The 16,830-nt window shown below is 37.5% G+C and overlaps 4 protein-coding genes across 5 annotated transcripts; 3 read left to right on the forward strand and 1 right to left on the reverse strand.

Moving 5' to 3' along the window:
* The first annotated feature begins 201 nt into the window (after positions 1-201).
* LOC132203008 (mitochondrial fission 1 protein) lies at positions 202-1,498 on the forward strand. Of its 2 annotated transcripts, none has more exons than XM_059630420.1 (4): positions 202-359; positions 644-853; positions 913-1,018; positions 1,078-1,498. In XM_059630420.1, the coding sequence occupies exons 1-4, from the start codon at positions 315-317 to the stop codon at positions 1,167-1,169; spliced, it is 453 nt and encodes a 150-aa protein (XP_059486403.1). In that variant the 5' UTR covers positions 202-314; the 3' UTR covers positions 1,170-1,498. The 2 variants fall into 2 exon arrangements, with proteins under 2 accessions (XP_059486403.1, XP_059486402.1); XM_059630419.1 differs by having other exon boundaries at positions 214-359; positions 620-853.
* On the reverse strand, positions 1,488-9,906 carry LOC132203006 (bestrophin-4-like). Its single transcript, XM_059630417.1, has 10 exons — positions 9,749-9,906; positions 9,389-9,691; positions 4,819-4,929; positions 4,568-4,739; positions 4,369-4,498; positions 3,792-4,174; positions 3,634-3,741; positions 3,364-3,573; positions 2,923-3,172; positions 1,488-2,871 (listed from the first exon to the last, which is right to left on the reverse strand). Exons 2-10 carry the CDS (start codon positions 9,457-9,459, stop codon positions 2,435-2,437), a joined length of 1,872 nt encoding a protein of 623 aa, XP_059486400.1. The 5' UTR covers positions 9,460-9,691; positions 9,749-9,906; the 3' UTR covers positions 1,488-2,434.
* Positions 9,907-10,014: 108 nt separating this feature from the next.
* On the forward strand, positions 10,015-12,574 carry LOC132203007 (dolichol kinase). Its single transcript, XM_059630418.1, has 9 exons — positions 10,015-10,329; positions 10,395-10,532; positions 10,597-10,844; positions 10,897-11,117; positions 11,173-11,361; positions 11,413-11,622; positions 11,685-11,952; positions 12,006-12,083; positions 12,146-12,574. The coding sequence occupies exons 2-9, from the start codon at positions 10,471-10,473 to the stop codon at positions 12,277-12,279; spliced, it is 1,410 nt and encodes a 469-aa protein (XP_059486401.1). The 5' UTR covers positions 10,015-10,329; positions 10,395-10,470; the 3' UTR covers positions 12,280-12,574.
* Positions 12,575-12,933: 359 nt separating this feature from the next.
* On the forward strand, positions 12,934-16,453 carry LOC132203586 (E3 UFM1-protein ligase 1 homolog). Its single transcript, XM_059631464.1, has 14 exons — positions 12,934-13,000; positions 13,081-13,186; positions 13,432-13,577; positions 13,639-13,883; positions 13,940-14,129; positions 14,190-14,336; positions 14,396-14,571; positions 14,628-14,804; positions 14,859-15,017; positions 15,071-15,291; positions 15,352-15,661; positions 15,711-15,883; positions 15,936-16,147; positions 16,203-16,453. Exons 2-14 carry the CDS (start codon positions 13,107-13,109, stop codon positions 16,352-16,354), a joined length of 2,388 nt encoding a protein of 795 aa, XP_059487447.1. The 5' UTR covers positions 12,934-13,000; positions 13,081-13,106; the 3' UTR covers positions 16,355-16,453.
* The last annotated feature ends 377 nt before the right edge of the window (positions 16,454-16,830 follow it).

Genomic DNA, 16,830 nt, shown 5'->3' on the forward strand with positions numbered 1-16,830 from the left:
ACTCTGCCTCTGCAGGTTGTTGTTTTTTTATGTGTTTGTGTTTCTGCCAAAATTTCAAAAGATTGAAGTTCCTTCAGATAGATGTCACTTCATCGAGTGCGCATGTCTACAAAATAGTATGTAGTGTATAAAGGATCTAACGATTTTCCAGAAGTACTACATTGTTTCAATACGTGCGGAATCTCCAACTATAGGTGTCCTTTCTAAAACCCCATTTGCTATTATTTACGTTTTTGAGGAGTCGAGGAAAGAAACGGCGAAGTTGTTGCAAATAATTTCATCAGAATTAGCAAGGTTCTCACCCCTTGTTTGAAATGGAAGAAATATTAGACGACGTTGTGTCCTCCGCAGACTTAAAGGTATTTATATCAAATAGCAATAATTGTTTTGTGATCCATGAGCAGGATCAGAATATTGTTTGAAGTATTACATATCAATTTTCAAGGATGATTCTGGAATTCCAGTACCATCCAGGTTTTTCCATGTCTCCAGGGAAACACCGCCAATTTTTTAATTATTTGCAATTAAAATTTGACATTTTTAACAATTTTTATATATAATTTATTTAAAAAATATTGAAAATGCGTACTAACACTTTTTACTGTTATTAATTTCACAGCACAAATATTTTAAAAATTTGCAGAAATTTGAAGAAGAATATCACCGCCAACTTGGTTGCTCAGCGGTTATCCCACAGACACAATTTGAATATGCCTGGTGCCTGGTCAGGAGTAGCTACCATGGAGACATTAGGAAAGGAATTCTTCTCCTCGAGGATCTCTTTAAAAATCCGCAAGCGCTGGACAAAAGAGATTACCTTTACTACTTAGCAACTGGATATGCCAGAATAAAAGTGTGTATATCGATTTTTAGCAATGTAATTTGTTTGACAAATTAATTTTGGTGTGGCAGGAGTACAGCAAGTCTCTCCAATTCATCAAAGCATTTCTTCAGATCGAACCAGGAAACAAGCAAGTTCAGGAGTTGGAAAAAGTTGTGAAAAATAGAATGACCAAGGGTAAATAAAAAAAGCAGCAATACACCGGGACATCAATTTAAGCATTGATTTTATTCCAGAGGGACTGACTGGAATGGCTGTAGCGGGTGGAGCTGTCTTGGCAGCCGCTGGAATAATTGGATTGGTCGGAATGGCTCTGTCGAAGAAGTAAAATTTGATGTTATCTGAATTTTGTTAAGTTGGATACTTCTTGTTTGTCAAGATATTCTCTAAAAGGTGTTTCCCTGAATTAAATACTGGAGCTTGAACTTTAATGGATCATCATTCCATTCAATTAAACATGTATTTGCAATGCTTTGATGTTAGCAAGTTAAAATGTGATTTGTTCCTATTCTCTCCCTTTCAAGAATTCACACTTTTAGTAAATTCTGTGCAACCATATAAAACTAGCTTTTTTCTGCCGCTTTTAATGGCTGATGTAATTTTATTGTTGTAGACCGTATATTAAATAATAATGCACTCCTATTGTCTATTATATTATCCTTGGCCTTTTTATTAAAAACAAAATTCTGACAAATTCTCGTTCTTTTTTTTTTTTCATGAAAATGAATAATTTGGCAGCAGTTTTCTGATTAGTTACATTTTGTGTAAACTTCTGTTATTTTTTAATATATAGACATCTATATCTCTTATAATTTGTAAAAATGAACATAATGAGCTCCGAACATTTTACTATTGCCAAAAATAAATTAAATGACATCTGTGAAGACATAGAACAAGATAAAAAGTTACAACTTACATTATTTTCACCATAATTATGAATTAATTTCAAAGGTACAGAAGAAGTTTTTGAGTCATTGCGTACAAACATAATAGACATTAATAAAATTAGATATGATTATAAAATTTATTTCATAACAAGTCAAAGACAATACAATTAAGAAATTAATCAAAGTTGTGAATTTTCACTGGCTTCATTAATAAAATCATAAAATGGTGTTCTCCACTTACATAGTCATCCACAACCATTAATTAACAGGCACTTCAAAATTGTGACATTTGTTAGCTGCAATTATTCAAATACAAATCTGTATTATTGTTCTGTTAAGAGATTAATCATTTAACAAAGAGATTCTTGTTGAAGCGTTCACAGAAAGGCACCAAGCATCACTTAATAAGATGTGCATTTTAAAGGACGCAAAATTACTTTATCCAAGGCAAGAGCGCCAAATTTACATTAAAGATCAGTGCTCTTTTATAGTCACAATTACCTAGTTTCACATTTTGTCTCCCAAACGTTGATTTAAAATCAATTCTGTAAAACAACTTAAGAATCATATAAAGCACAATCTGCTCAGCAAATTAATAATAATCCTCAACCAAAATTATTGTGCTCAGTTGCGACAAATAAATCGGAATGATCACATTACTGTCAAATCAATAGACATACACCGACTCAGTCGGAAATGTGCAGGGTCATACCACTTCTTTACTATCGTTACTTTTGACAATTTTGATGTTTGATGAGGTCGGCTCAAGAAGCATTGTGTGGATATCAGAGGGCGCAGACTCTGAAACTTCCATCAAGTCCCGGGGTCGCAGATGTGTTTTCTCATCGTCCGACCCACTCTCTATGCTCACCTCACGTAAAGTGCTTTGAGGAGAGTGGGTTGCACTGGAGCCCATGATGAAGATTGGTTTTGAGGTTTCATGAGTTGGACTTGGAGTGGTTGGTACAGCGATTGCAAAAATGTCCTGCATGTGAGGTCGACTCTCTGGTTTGCGCATCGAGATGACGGTGGCCTGCATCTCGTCCAGCTCAGGGATCACTTGGTCTGTAATGGCAGTGGTGCCAGCCGTGCCTCCTCTTGTGTGGAGGCTCTGATTGCTATGGAACATGTCCACTCTGCTACCTGTTATCAAAGTTTTAATTTGCTTTCAAATTAATTTTAAAATAATTTTACCAGACTCTGTTCCAACGGAAGAACCTAGATTAGACTCGCGATCCCTGGAGAACATTCGGCGCAAAACGTTTGTTATAGAGGCAACCCTGGGCATGGACATTGCAGGCTGGCTTCCGTGGTTACTTTCGTTAAGGGTGCTAGAACTCGCACTGGACCTGCCGGAAAGCTGTCTTTCCCTGGCTGAGGCTTGCCGACTTAAGGCTCTCTTCGGTGTTCTGATTGACTCTCCACTGGCCAATCTATTCATGAACTAGATAAGAGAATTTGGGAGTTAAATCACAGCAAAGGTGCTCCGAAAAAGTTTGCGTCTAAATTGTGCTGCTATATTGAAAGACAGATCAAAATAGATCAACTCAAAACTCAATCAAGACTAACCATGCAAAATCAATTTTTGATATTATCAAGAAAAATAGCAAATTTGTATTTAGAGATGCAACTTACATTTTCATCTGTGCGAGGTACACTTGAAGATATAAGGGCGTCAGAGTCTTTTATCTCAATATTGGCTGTTGAGGCCTCAGGTATGTTATCACGGTACTGCTCAGCAGCAACGGTGTAAGGCAATTCGGCTGGGAACACTTCGTCCCAATACTGATCTCTCAACAGCTCAGGATGTTCGTGGTGCATTTCATCAACAATTAGATATGACACCTGTGATTAAATTATCAAAAAAAATAGCTCATCTATTAATGAATAAAAATGTTATCAAACCTGGAGATTGCGATCTACAATCCAATTGACTTCAAAGTCATCGTCGTCCTCACCAAATGGATTTATCAGAGATTCAGCCACCTTCAACCACCCCATGTAGAAGAAGAACTGAACACAATGATAAGCAAACAGTCATTTGCAAGTCATAAAAAATTTACCTGCAGCATGGTGAATATTGGAAAAAACGAGTCAACTGCATCTTTGTGCTTGCCAGCATGGTTGGGGTGTTCTCTTTCGTCAACCCATTGCCGACCAACAATTGCAGTAATGAAGAAAGAGTAAACAGCCAGGGTCACGACTTGGGTGTACACAAGGGGCACTGAGATTGTGTCGTAGCTCAGCAGGAGACCGCACTGACCGCGAAATTTGTTGAGCTCATCCAGAATTGTCTTAACGGCAAAGTCATCTCGAATTCTACCCTCCTTGCGGGCTCTTGTTACAATACTGGCAGCCCAGACAATGGGAAGCCAATGTTTGGAGTGCCGTGGGAATTTCTGGTTCAGATCTTCAATGATGAGCTTCTCATTTTCCATCAGCAAACCTGTTTAATTTTAATGATCTCATTTCAATGGAAGTTGTACAAAATGAAAAGGAGAACTAATTTATTAATATAATTTTCTTTGTCAATGACAAATTTAGTCTTCGTATTAAAGTAATTATGATCAAACTAAATATAAAATTTCTTTAAATATCAAAATTTTTTTTTTCAATAATAAGAAATTTTTCTGTATTTACCTGCCTCTACAAAGTGATCCAGCGTTGGGAACCGCTTCTTCACTCTAGGGCTAATCATGGTGAAGACAAGTGCCAGGCAGCAACAAACATAGCGCATAATGGTTCGGCGCATCAGACGACCTCGTTCATCCTGCGGCCCAAATTAATGAACACATAGCATACACTTGCCCGTCGACATACTGTGGCAAATTAAATTTACCTGGCCGTGAATAGTAGCGCTGACAAACACAGCGATTGGATCCGGCCATGGGATATTCTGGTACTGGCTCCACCACCTAGTCATAACTATGGATACATAGAAGCCGAGCACAAAGGACAAGGGAATTAGATCGCTGTATGTGTCGCAGTAATGCACTATGTCCGCAAATAGTCTGAGAAAGTGGAAAAAAATTTATTAAATTCAATAACATTACAAAAGGCACCTTTACAAAAGGCTTCCTATTTTCTTACTTTCTCTGCGGTGCGTCAAGAAGGAATCTATAGGTCAAACTTAGGCTGAAGTAACCAAAGAGGAAAGCAATCAAGTCTGGCCAAACTAATTTGTATATGCTTCCTCTCCATCTGGGGAAAAGAATAAGTTCAAGATTAAAATTAATTTATTTATTCCTCTTTCAGACACATTGAAATAACACAACATCCTACATAAAAAATTAAACACAAAATCGAAAATTAAGCTAATTTATTAATCCATGTACGTCATGCTAACTTCGCTTGAGCAAATACAATAAAAATAAGCGGTTAGATCATTTAATTGGTTCAAGAGCATGCATGCATTAGTGCTGTGTAAGTGTGTACTTTAATTAATTCATATTTAATTGTTTTTATTATTACAAAGTTCAAGTTTTTTGTACCTTGGATTTCCTTGAGGAGTGGTACATCCATTAAATAATTAAGTTTGGCACATCTTTTGACCCAATTTTAAGAAGCAATAAAGAGATAAGGACTTTCCTTGTTTGCAGTTTCAAGTTTTCATGTATTAAATTGCTTTGTTGATAACGAATGACATTATCAGTAGTTATTTACTCTGCAATTGCAAAACTACCCAAGGGGACCAAGCTAAAAATTTATATTGAGTCAGACTCCAAAACCTATTTGCACCAAATTTACGCCAGTCAAAATGTTATTAGAGTGTAAAACGTGGTTAGTTAAAAAATTCTTTTATTTTTTGCCACATTCAATTTTAATAAAAAAAATCCTGTTATAAAACTCTCTTTGGGGGAAAACAAGTGCTGAACCTGTTTAAAAGCGTCAGTCTGAAAAAAAGCAGTGATGAAAATTGAAGCGAAAACGACTTAATTCACTCGGTTGGATTCACGCACACCAAATTTATTTTATTGCCCTTAGAAAAAAAGCCAACTCCACACATTGACTCCTCTATCTCATCAGTAGAGACAAAATATTTGCGCGAGAAGACGCTGACAAAAGCAATTCGCCAAACCCCTTGGTTCCCGAATCGTTGCCAAGAAGCGAAATTAACCATAATAATAAAAAATAAAAACTCTTTCGTGTCTAGCGCAGTAGGTATTTTTTTTATCTGTTGATCGGCCAGGGAGTGGTGCAGAGGTTCGCTCTTTGACTGACGCACACACGCGCTCGCCTGCTATTCTCAGGGGGCAATTACGGTCGATCTAAATTGGAGGTCCCGCAATTATCCCGTGCTATGAAAAACGGGCGAAAACAACAATTCATGTCGGGGGCAATAAAAAGTGAAATAGGGGGAGCAATAACTCTTTCTGAGCAAGCAAATCGATCTGTTTGTTCCAGATCAGCAATGTACTTATAATGTCACTTATTGCCTGGCAAACCTTGCAAATTGCAGTATCATTCGCAATTATCGGTAATTACGGAAAATTTATTGACCTGGCTGCACGTGCCCGTTGCTACTGCACGCGATGATTCAGGATCGAGTACTCAGCAATAAAGCAATTTCATCGACTTGTACACGCTTAATGAAAGTGAGAACAATAGAAGCGAGGTATTTTTATGCTGATTTAAGACACTTAAAATATAACACTTCAAAATAAATTAGCTTATATAGAATATGTATTTAGGAAACTTATGTTGCAAATTTAGAAATGAAAATTGCCAGTATGTTTTATTTCAAACAAAACAGAATGTATAATAGAGATTATATAATTATTTGGATGATCAACTTTTAAAATCTCAAAACCAAGAAGACAAAACGTTCTAACTTAGGAAATTGCTAAGTATTTTAACACAATTTGGCCTAAAAAAAGTATTGCAAACTATTCTAGTGGAAAATGACAAAATGACACCTTGTCAAATTGTCAGCAGACCCGTTTGGGGTCTGACAAACTAATTGTTACTTGTCACTTTGTTTGTTAGTACAACAGATTTGTCTGTGTAGTACACGCTCGTTGCGTTGTTCACTTTCCATTTTGTGAAACTAAATGATTATGTTTCATTACATAATAAATGCGCAAGAAAACTGAATATGTAAGGCGAAATCTTGAAACTTATCACTCGTGCAGTCGTCCTTGTTATTGTTTGAATGTGTACAAAGAAAACGTCAATATAATTCTATTATTTATTTTATGGACAGTCCAAAGTTGAGTTTAATTAACATTGTACAAAAACACGTCAAAAACAGAAATGGTATTTTATATCTGTTTTTAACAATTGTTAATTAAAAAATTTCAAATAATTTAAAAATTATTCAAAAAACAAATATGAGAAAAATCGTTCAAGAATAGCTTGTTTCTACAAGATTTGGCAAGTATTTGTTTTATTCATAAATTATTGAACTTCAAGATTATTTGTGTTCTGATTGGTTTTTTTTTTATAAATTTTTAAATTTGATTGACAAAATTATTGTGCAGTCTCCAATCAATCATTGTCATCAGTCAATTTCCCTTGATTTGTTTATCGTGAATGAGAGATTCGGAGAATGAGTAAACGTCAAGCTGGATGGCTGCGACTATAGAATTCAAAGAAATAGCATTTCGCTCAACAGCAACCGCAAGTTCGTCTCCCTCGGCACCTCATACCGACTCATTATGCACCCGGCCAATCAATAAAACCGGAATAAAACGTTCCGTGACGCAACCTTCACCAAATCATGTGAAGCCGGCCAAACGTCAATTGTCTCGTTCGCGCAATGAGGAAAAAAAAACAATTAAACATTAATGGTTGGTTGACGCAACACGATCCCAGTCGCGTCTAACGCGACAATTTTTTTTTTGAGCACGTCATTTATTTCCTACCAAAAATTCGGTTGCGTGTTGTCAAGGTCAAAAAATGGCCCTGCCTTTGAACTTGTTCAAGGAATTTCGATGTAATCTGTGGAAAACAAAAATGGCCGGCTGAGGGAACAAGAGTTGAGAGCAGGTGTTTGCCGGTGGGAAAAAAAGGGCTGAAATTATATTCGCAAATAAAACGGCGCAAGAGTTGTGACGGATGCTGGCTTTTCTTTTCACTTGAGATGGGAGGCTTTGAACAAAACGCCCATCAACACACGCTTGAGGATGACACATCGTCCGGCTTCAAATTGCTTTTTTCGAACAGCGAGCTTGAGCCCTTGAATTAATTAAAATTTTATTTCTCTTGAAGAACTCTATTCTAAATTTAACGTCGGAAAGTGTTGAAAGAATTGGACTAATAAAAGTTTAAATTTAAATTAACCCTTTGTTTTTTCGTTATTTTATAAACCATATAAGAATTAGCGTACAGCTTTAACAAAAACAACCAAAAATTTGCTCGATATAAAAATTTTAATGTAGATTATTAAGTTCGTGGAAACTAATAATTATATTTCTTTTGAACAAATTCTGTATTAAAAAGTTAATAAAAATTTTCTTGTACTGAAATTTTATTTATTTTGTCACGTTAAAAATGCAAGAAAAATATTTATAGTTTTATTAGTTGCTGGGGCGATTGATTTTCAGAATATTTTTTCATATTTTTCGTTTTTCAGAATGGCATTGTGGGAAATTCCTCGAATTTTAATATTTATCATGACACTGACCGACGTAAAAATTTAATGGCGTTACCTATGCTAGAGGGGATGTTGTGGTTTGGTTTTTAATACAATCATAAAAAAATATGTTTATGAAAAAGATGGTGTTAACTTTGCTAGAAAGAATCTTCATTTGCATTTTCTATGCGTTTGTGAAGTTCAAATTTAGACTTCATCAATGACCTTTTTTACTGAAGTGCTAATTAAAAAATTGAGGTTGAATTTGTAATTTGTGCCACAGAACGTCATTACTCATTAGCATCTTCTTATGGAGACATTAATTGACTGACAATGAGTGTGGGAATTTTAAAATGACTATTGGGATTTTTATGAAAAGATTAAATAATTAAAAATTTATGATAATAATATATGATTCTCCGCGACAGTAAAAATTTTCAATATAAATTTCCAACTGGGATATTTTTGCAACTGCAAATCATTACTTTTCACTCTTTTGCTATCTGGGCAAGGATAATTTTTGGCAAGCGCGCACTTGCGTGAAACAAAAAGATAAACTTCTCTGGGGGGCGAAAAGCATTGTGGGCAATAAAAAGGTTCAAAGCCGCCGGCGTTTTCAAGGGCAACGATCATCAGTTCAGTCACTCCCTTTTCTATCTAAAAAAAGCGGCGGGTGTTGTATCTCGTCATTAATTCCAAGCACACACGATTCATGCAGTCGAAGCTTTTGACCGTTCGATAAAAGCCACATGCTAGAAAATGACTTTTATGTGTTGAGAGAGAAGCTCGGCAGGCGCAAAAATCCGAGAGGAAAAATTGCACACGGGAATTCATGAATAATAAAACCGATTTGGAATTATTCTTAAACAGGAACGGATGCGCTAGATAAAATATGAAATGAACCAGTCTGCGGTTTCAAGAATACACCGCAAAAAAAAAAATAACAATGCAATGTTCACAAATCACCGAATACCGCTATTCGAGAATGCAGCACCGACAAAATATCTCCCGCACATAAGTGGGTCGAATGTCAAAACCGAAAAAAGTTGCTGGGCAACCTTTCTTTTGCTTTTTAATTATATATACCTGAAAAGTAGCTTCAGGAAGCAGCCGAAGCCTCGGCAGGTGGCTACCTCGGCCGTGTAGGTCACAGTCATCTCTGCAGCCGAATGGACGCCGGCGCCTCAAGTCCAGGACGTTTTGCGTGTCACCTTTGCGGAGCGTCACGCTAACTGCCTGGCATCAAGAACGGCGTCTTTCGCGGCTCCGCTGAAAACTGGGTGGCTTTTCGGTACTTCTTCTTCTGCACCAAATTATATGCATCGGCTTTTTGCCTCTTGTCCTCTTTCCACCGGCTGATAGGAGAAAAGGGGTGACTCACATTACTGTCTGATAACCAAGGTGTTAATTAGCGGTCGGAACGTGTAATGACAAGCGCCTACTCACCAACCACTCGCGCCTGCGACTGATGCCTAAAATTATAACGGGACTGCTAGATTTTTGTTTGCAGCCTCTCCTCCTACTCCACGGCGGCGGAGAACCCTTTCTTTCTTTCTCTCTTTATCGATGTTTGCGTGCGACGGCCGGCGGGCGATTCCGAACATGTTTGCTTTTGCACGAAACATAACAAAACTTTGAGTGGGGACACCTCATCGATACTACGCCCATCCCGTTTGGAGGGGAAATTTGCAAATTTGGCCACAGCTGGGCCTCGTGTGATTTTGTTCATTTTGTTGTCAGCTCGGTATACGCTCAGAAATTAGGAAAAAATAATAATTTCGTGCAATCATCTGCAAAATACTTGTTTAAAATTAAAAAACCAATTTAATTCATATTGGAGAACATTAGAGTTGGGTGATGTGTGGAGAGGGGAGCGGTCTTGCCATTTAAACGAACGATAGTATCGATGCTTGCTGTAGGGAAGAGGGAAGACAATTTTTTGCTTTTCGCTTTCATTCATTCCAGCTGGTGGTGTTTACCAAAGAGCAAGATCGAGTTACCCAAAGGAGTTTCCCCAATGTGACGACGTAATTCCCTTTGTTTCACTCTCTTTTGTGCGAAATACTTAATTCTAATTCTCCGAATGTTTCAGCCGCGAACATGTCGAGGTGACACTGCATGCAAAACCACCTGCGAATATATAAGACGCGAATTAGAAACAACGCAAAATGCTGTCCAAGATCGACGACAGTGTTGACATAACGCTGAAGAAGGCCGGTTTGTCGATTAGGTTTGATTGATGAAAATGCGGGATTGCGATAGCACAGGTTGACATCCTCGTTTTTATATTTCAGATTGGGAGCAAGTGTAGGGACTTGGCTTGTGATTCTTCTGCCCCTTGCCATCATCCTTGGCTCTTTTGTTCATCCCAGTGCGGAATACAATGTTGCAGCAGTGTTTGCCTCCGGGCTTCTTGGGGCATCGGTGGCCTTGGTATTGCACCTTCAGGGGTCCAAGGGCCCCACTCTCTCCAAGTTTAATCCAATCTTCGTCGGACCAATAATTGTCACCGCTCTCCTCTTTTGGCTTATTTGTCACAAAGGTCCTCAAGCAGTTTTTTTTTTTAAATTTCGAGCACTAATTTTTTCCTTCAGGTTTTTTCTTCTGTCTCTCTTCTGGAATTTTCGCCAGTCTCCCCATAAGCATTGGCGTTCCTATTGCGCTGCAGCACATTCCTGGCACGTTCACCTTGGGAGAAATCACGGCTGTCCTCCAAGGAATACTGCTTTTTCTTTTCACAGCAGTAACAAATATTTTGAATCGAAGCAAAGACATTCATTTTGATTCGATGGAAAAATGCACACTTATTCTTCAGGTATAAAAGTGCTTTTTTTAATATTTGAAAATTTAAAAAATAATTTATTTTGCAGACTGGCTTACTTGGGTTGTCAGTAATTTGCATTTTGGTGACTGCTTTTCCGGGACTGAGACAACTGAGGCCCATTTTGGCCCTAATTGTTGGAATAATGGGTGGAGCAGTTTTGCCAGCACTTTTCATAATATTTAAGGAAAATCCTATCTTGTGGATGTTGCACTTTATCACTGATGACATTCAAAGGGTAATTTGTCATAAAAATCTTTCTTACTTGAATTAAAACTTTGTGTTTTAGGTTTATTTATTACTGTACTGGGTGATGTGCTGTTTCTTTGCCATTACATCAGTTCGCGTGCAAGTTCAGAACAAGCAGCACGCCTCGTCGGCAGTTCGAAAAATTTTCCATGTGCTCATCCTTGCAGTTTATCTCCCAGGCTTGGCGTGGGAGTGCACATTGCTCTACTTATCAAGTGGCATTGCCTTAGCATTCCTCGTTTTAGTCGAGGTCGGAGCAAATTTAATCAAGGAGTCTCGAGCAATGATTATTTATTTTGTTTATTTTTCCAGATGATCCGCCTTTTAAAGTTGGGCGCTCTCAGCGACTACTTGCAAGAAGGCTTTATCGTTTTTGCTGACGAAAAGGATAGTGGGGGCATTTCTCTGACCCCGATATATCTTTTGATAGGCTGCTCTCTGCCCTTGTGGATCCACCCCACAAGATGTGCCCTCAGGGCGGCAGTGACTTTACCCGTTCTCTCAGGCCTGGTGTCAGTCGGCTGTGGAGACACTGCAGCCAGCGTTATCGGCTCTCTTTTTGGCAAAAATAAATGGCCTGGTTAGGAATTCAATTTATTCAATAACGCACTACTAATTTTTAATTTTACTCAGGTTCTCCAAAATCAATCGAAGGATCGGTCGCGTGTGTTGTTGCTCAGATAGCTCTTGTCTTCCTACTCTCTTTTAGTGGTAAGACTTTTAAAACAAACCAGATTTATGTGGTCAGATTAAATTAAATCTGTTTTGATCAGGCATGTTTCAGCTCACTTGGTTGTTGACTCTACGGATTATTTTTGCGTCTGTTGTCATCACCATTGTTGAAGCCAAGACGGATCAAGTTGACAATGTCGCACTGCCACTCTTGATGTATATTTTGCTTTTGTAATAATCATTCCAATATAAATGAAGCTAAAAACGTGATGTGCCTGCTGGTGATTGTAGTAAATAATACGTTTTCAATTAATCGAATGAATTTATATGTACAAATTTTACTTGATGCAACGATGGTACATTTTAAATTAACTAAAATATCATATTTTTTGTGTTTGCTTTATTTTTGTGTGTAAAAAGCAGATCACATTTTATGTTCTCCCAAGATATATGATATAATTTGAGTAATTCATAAAGTTGAGTGTGTTTGAAATTTACTTAATCTAGAATCTATGGAAAAATAAAATATTTTTGTCTAATTATTTAGACGCTATGTGGAAAAAACTAACTATTAATTTTAAAAATTACCTTCTTGCCATAGCTTTCTTTCTGTAAAAATTTAATTAAAAAAGAAATTTATTTTTTCAACATTTTGTGCAACGCAATGTATCACAAGATAAATTTAATATTTTATTTAATGGATAATTCAAATTTCAATTTGTATCTTGAACCAATTCAAATTTACAATATTGAACATAAAAAATAAAAAAAAAATATAAACGTTTTGATAATATAAAAGAAGGCAAAGAAGCGCATAGCAAATGCGAAAACATGCGAAAAAAACCCTTTTCGCGCCGCAGCCGAGCAAGGGATGATGCCCCTCCCACTTTTTTGACTTGACACGTTGGGGGAAATTTGTTTTCGTGAAACAGCTGCTGCGAGTGATCAAAATTTTTGTAAGGGATTTTAAATTATTTTTTTAATGATTTTAAATTCCTTGATACTTTTATTGAAGAAGAATCTATATCACTTTTAGATGAAGAATAAATCATCTGGCGAAAAATGTCGGCAGTCGATTGGGATGAAGTCAAAAGGCTCGCCGCGGATTTCCAAAAGGCCCAGCTCAGCACTGCGGCACAGAAGTATGCTAACTATAAATCATCATTCTTAATTAACTAAAAACCAGATTGATTAATTAAGCATTTATCTTAGTCCATTAGCAACCATGAGTTAGCATAAAATAAATATTAAATATTTTCATTGAAATAAATCATCAAAAACTAGAAGTCAAAAATAAATATGTATCTTTATTCTGAAGTTCTCTTATCTTATTCTCATTTTATAAAACAAAAATATTCTCAATTTTATAACAAAATATTTTCAACAGACTCTCTGAGAGAAACTGTGTCATAGTGGTCAGTCATTTGATAAAGGAGAAACTGCTGGAAGTAATTTCTACGTCTGATGGCAAAGAGTACGTCACCCCACAACACTTGAGCCGTGAAATTCAGGATGAACTTTATGCAAGCAAAGGTTCTATTGAATCAACTGATAAGGCATTTGAAATTTACTTACAAAACCATCTAAATTATAGGTCGAATCAATATGGTGGAATTGGCCAATCTCCTGAACGTAGATTTGACGCACATTGAAGCTCGCTGCCAGGAATTGGTGCGGTCGCCCGAGACTGGCTGCACCCTCGTCTTGGGCCAGCTCATTCACAGCAGTTATTTGAAAAACCTGGCCATCCAAATCAATGAAACGCTGCAAATGAATGGTACCCTTAACATTTCCACTCTGACCACCCAGTACGATTTGCCAGGAGATTACTTGCAACATGTAAGAAAATTTCACCATCGAAATTTCCAATAATTATTTTTAATGTCAAATTTTAGCTTGTGGAGAAAGAGCTGAACAGGTCCATTCATGGACAACAAGATCCTAAAGACCCCCGAGTATTCTTCACTGAAAGATTTGTGGCACGGTGCAGAGCTGCAATTAGAGGGGCTTTAATTGGAATCCAACAGCCAACCCCTATTTCCAACATTATGGCAATTTGTGGTGTCTCCGAGCGAATGTTCTTTTGTAAGAGCATTTTTATTTAATCTTACAGAATGTCGTTTATTATATATTTTTTAATTTCAGCAATTTTTGAAAGTCTGAAGGACTCTAAACAAATCGCAGGCGTCATGAGCGGAAAGCAAGGTTCCAATGCTTTCTTCGTCCCAGCCGTTTACAGCAAGGGGCAGTCTGAATGGGTTGAGAATTTTTACAAACAAAATGGATATTTGGGTAAGGATGAGGATGCTTGTTAAGAAATGTATGAATTATAAGCTATTTTCGTTCATTAGAATACTCGTCTCTGAATCGTCTGGGAATATCAGACCCTCAGGGATTTATCAAGAGGCACTTTGCCAATGAGAAACTTCTTCAACTCCCCTCTTGCGCCGTGGGATCTCTACTTTTTGATCAGGTGGAAGCTTCAATAGAAGATGCAGTTTCCACAGGCTCGTGGATAGATTTGATGGTTTGTTTAAGCCAAATTTTAGTGAAATTATTATTACTGGTGAATTTATGTTACAGCCAATTCTTCCGTCTGTGTTGTCTGAACAAGATGCAGCACAACTTGTACAAGATGTGCTGAAGAAAATCAAACAAGTAAAGGCGGAAGTTTTTTGCGGCAGTATGGTTGTTCCTGGCCAATTGATTTCAAATCTGACCCAAGCTTTGGATCCGTTGATCCAGGCTAAAGCTCAAGAAGTTGGTTTATTAATCATTTTTGTTTACCTAGAGTTACTTAATAATTGTTTTAAGGCTGTGAGCTCTGGCAAATTTGTGCAAGCTGAGGTTGAACAGCGAATCCAAGCAATGGGCAGGCAAAAAGCGTCAATTGACGATGAAGGTGGACGTACCTCGAAGCAAGAAGAGCGGAGAAAAAAGGCTACAGGCGGAAAAGGAGGTGGCGGTACGCAGGTGTGTAGAAGTTCCTTATATTAAAAATATAAATTTGAAATTGTCCTTTGTAGGGCCGTGAAACAAAAACAAAATCAATCAAGAAAAAGACCTATGGGAAAAGCCATGCTGACTCTGACGAGGATGGAGATGAAACTCCACCCCCTATTGCCAAGAAAACTGGTCTGATTGAATTGGTTTCAGTTAAGGATATCAAAAAGGAGCTCAGCAGCCAAGCCAGTTTATCCGACTGTCCTGAAGAGCTGATTGCCGAGTTGTCCGCTCGTCTTCTTCCGTATATTTCCTCTATAAGTTTTGGGATAAACATCTTTTATTTTTGTTAATAATTTTTCAGCTCTGTTCAGCAACAGGCAAATACTGTTGCTCGTAAACTCTCCGAGTCTGTCAAAGCAACCCAAGTGCAGTCGTCAAGACGAACCCACGGCGAGCTGCAGGAACGCCTGTCCAACCTTTTGTCAAGCATACGGATGTTTGAAAAGGGAATAAAATTCTTCCAGACAGACTCAGAGACACAGAAGGGTCTCACCAAGTACATGCTCAAGTCACTAGGTTCAGAAATTTTGGGCGAGCTCCTCAAGTATGTGAGCCAGGAAAATCAGATCAGCACAACCGTCCCAAACGAGGCCAGCAGCATTACACCAGAGGTATTGTTATTTTGTCTTAATTTGTAATAGTCTGATAATTTTTATTCAGCTGAGAACAAAAATTCTAAATGAGCTGCCGGCTGCTATGAAGCAAGTTTTGGAGCCTGTTCACAAATCGTTAGTCGGCACCTCACTGGACGATTTCCAAACTGCCATCGATGCCGCTCTCGCTCCTGGCGCCTGTGACGTCATGATAAGGAAGCCAGACAAGAAGAAAGAAAGGTTAAAAATCTTCCTACAAAAAGCATTTAAGTTAAATTAACTTCTCCTCCAGACAAGGCCTTTTGGCGCACAGGATGACCCTTCTTGGCCAACTGGACGAGTGCAGTGATCCTGCGCTGGCCCTGCACCTGACCGTCCTTCTGCTCTTCCAGGCTGCAACTCAACAGCCCCTGCATGCCTCTGGCAAATTTGTCATGCCAATACTCATCTTCTTGAAGCCTAGCTTGCCTGAGGAGATATACAGCACCCTTCAAAAATACCATGGTAAAGATATTATTTAAGCTAAGCAGCATAATATTTTATTAAAATATTTTTGCAGATTTGGTGATAAATTTGCTCTCGACCGACAATGATGACGAGAAGGAACAGGTCAATGCAAACCTAGCGGCTGATCTTGCCACGTTGAAAGAAATTGCGCACACATTGAAAAAATTGCCTGTATCTGACAAAGGCGAGAAATCGGAACCTTGAATTTTTTTTATGCATGTTCTACTTCTCAAATATTTAATAAATGGTTAATGTATATCTATTTATATAAAATAAAATTCAATTTTCTAAATTTATTTAGCACTTTATTTGTTTTCATTTGTTATTTTTCTACAAATACAATGTAGGTAAATCCAATCTTAGTAATAATGACTGCATCCTTTTTAATTCCAAAAATTGGTTACATGACAACTAATTCTTTTCCAGGAATCTCCGTGTTATACAAAGCTTTTTATTTTTTCATAAGCTACAAAGCCACGTTAATCATCGCAAAACAATTCTCTTTTCTCAATATACACTTTTGTTTTCGAGTCATGTTCATAATTATGCAAATATTTTTTTCTGATATAAAAATCATACACCACAGAGAACGATAGAGAATAGAGGAGAAAGAGAATCCTTTTACTACATTCAGATGAGAGCTTTTGTCCTGTAAATATGTTTAGTCTCATCGTCATTTT

This window comes from Neocloeon triangulifer, unplaced genomic scaffold (genome assembly GCF_031216515.1).
Source record: "Neocloeon triangulifer isolate White Clay Creek 2 clone unplaced genomic scaffold, ASM3121651v1 ptg000017l, whole genome shotgun sequence".
In the NCBI taxonomy this organism is placed as follows: Eukaryota; Metazoa; Arthropoda; class Insecta; order Ephemeroptera; family Baetidae; genus Neocloeon; species Neocloeon triangulifer.

Excerpts from the sequence above, each read along its gene's own strand:
- LOC132203008 (XM_059630419.1), top strand. The coding sequence starts at position 315 with ATGGAAGAAATATTAGACGACGTTGTGTCCTCCGCAGACTTAAAG. Across the intron at positions 360-619 it reads TGTCCTCCGCAGACTTAAAG|CACAAATATTTTAAAAATTT; the intron begins GTATTTATATCA and ends TTAATTTCACAG. Across the intron at positions 854-912 it reads CTGGATATGCCAGAATAAAA|GAGTACAGCAAGTCTCTCCA; the intron begins GTGTGTATATCG and ends TTGGTGTGGCAG.
- LOC132203006 (XM_059630417.1), bottom strand. The coding sequence starts at position 9,459 with ATGACTGTGACCTACACGGCCGAGGTAGCCACCTGCCGAGGCTTCGGC. Across the intron at positions 4,499-4,567 it reads GCGCTACTATTCACGGCCAG|GATGAACGAGGTCGTCTGAT; the intron begins GTAAATTTAATT and ends TTTGGGCCGCAG. Across the intron at positions 3,574-3,633 it reads TTGTAGATCGCAATCTCCAG|GTGTCATATCTAATTGTTGA; the intron begins GTTTGATAACAT and ends ATTTAATCACAG.
- LOC132203007 (XM_059630418.1), top strand. The coding sequence starts at position 10,471 with ATGCTGTCCAAGATCGACGACAGTGTTGACATAACGCTGAAGAAGGCC. Across the intron at positions 10,533-10,596 it reads AAGGCCGGTTTGTCGATTAG|ATTGGGAGCAAGTGTAGGGA; the intron begins GTTTGATTGATG and ends TTTATATTTCAG. Across the intron at positions 11,623-11,684 it reads CATTCCTCGTTTTAGTCGAG|ATGATCCGCCTTTTAAAGTT; the intron begins GTCGGAGCAAAT and ends TTATTTTTCCAG.
- LOC132203586 (XM_059631464.1), top strand. The coding sequence starts at position 13,107 with ATGTCGGCAGTCGATTGGGATGAAGTCAAAAGGCTCGCCGCGGATTTC. Across the intron at positions 14,337-14,395 it reads CAAACAAAATGGATATTTGG|AATACTCGTCTCTGAATCGT; the intron begins GTAAGGATGAGG and ends TTCGTTCATTAG. Across the intron at positions 14,572-14,627 it reads GCTCGTGGATAGATTTGATG|CCAATTCTTCCGTCTGTGTT; the intron begins GTTTGTTTAAGC and ends TTTATGTTACAG.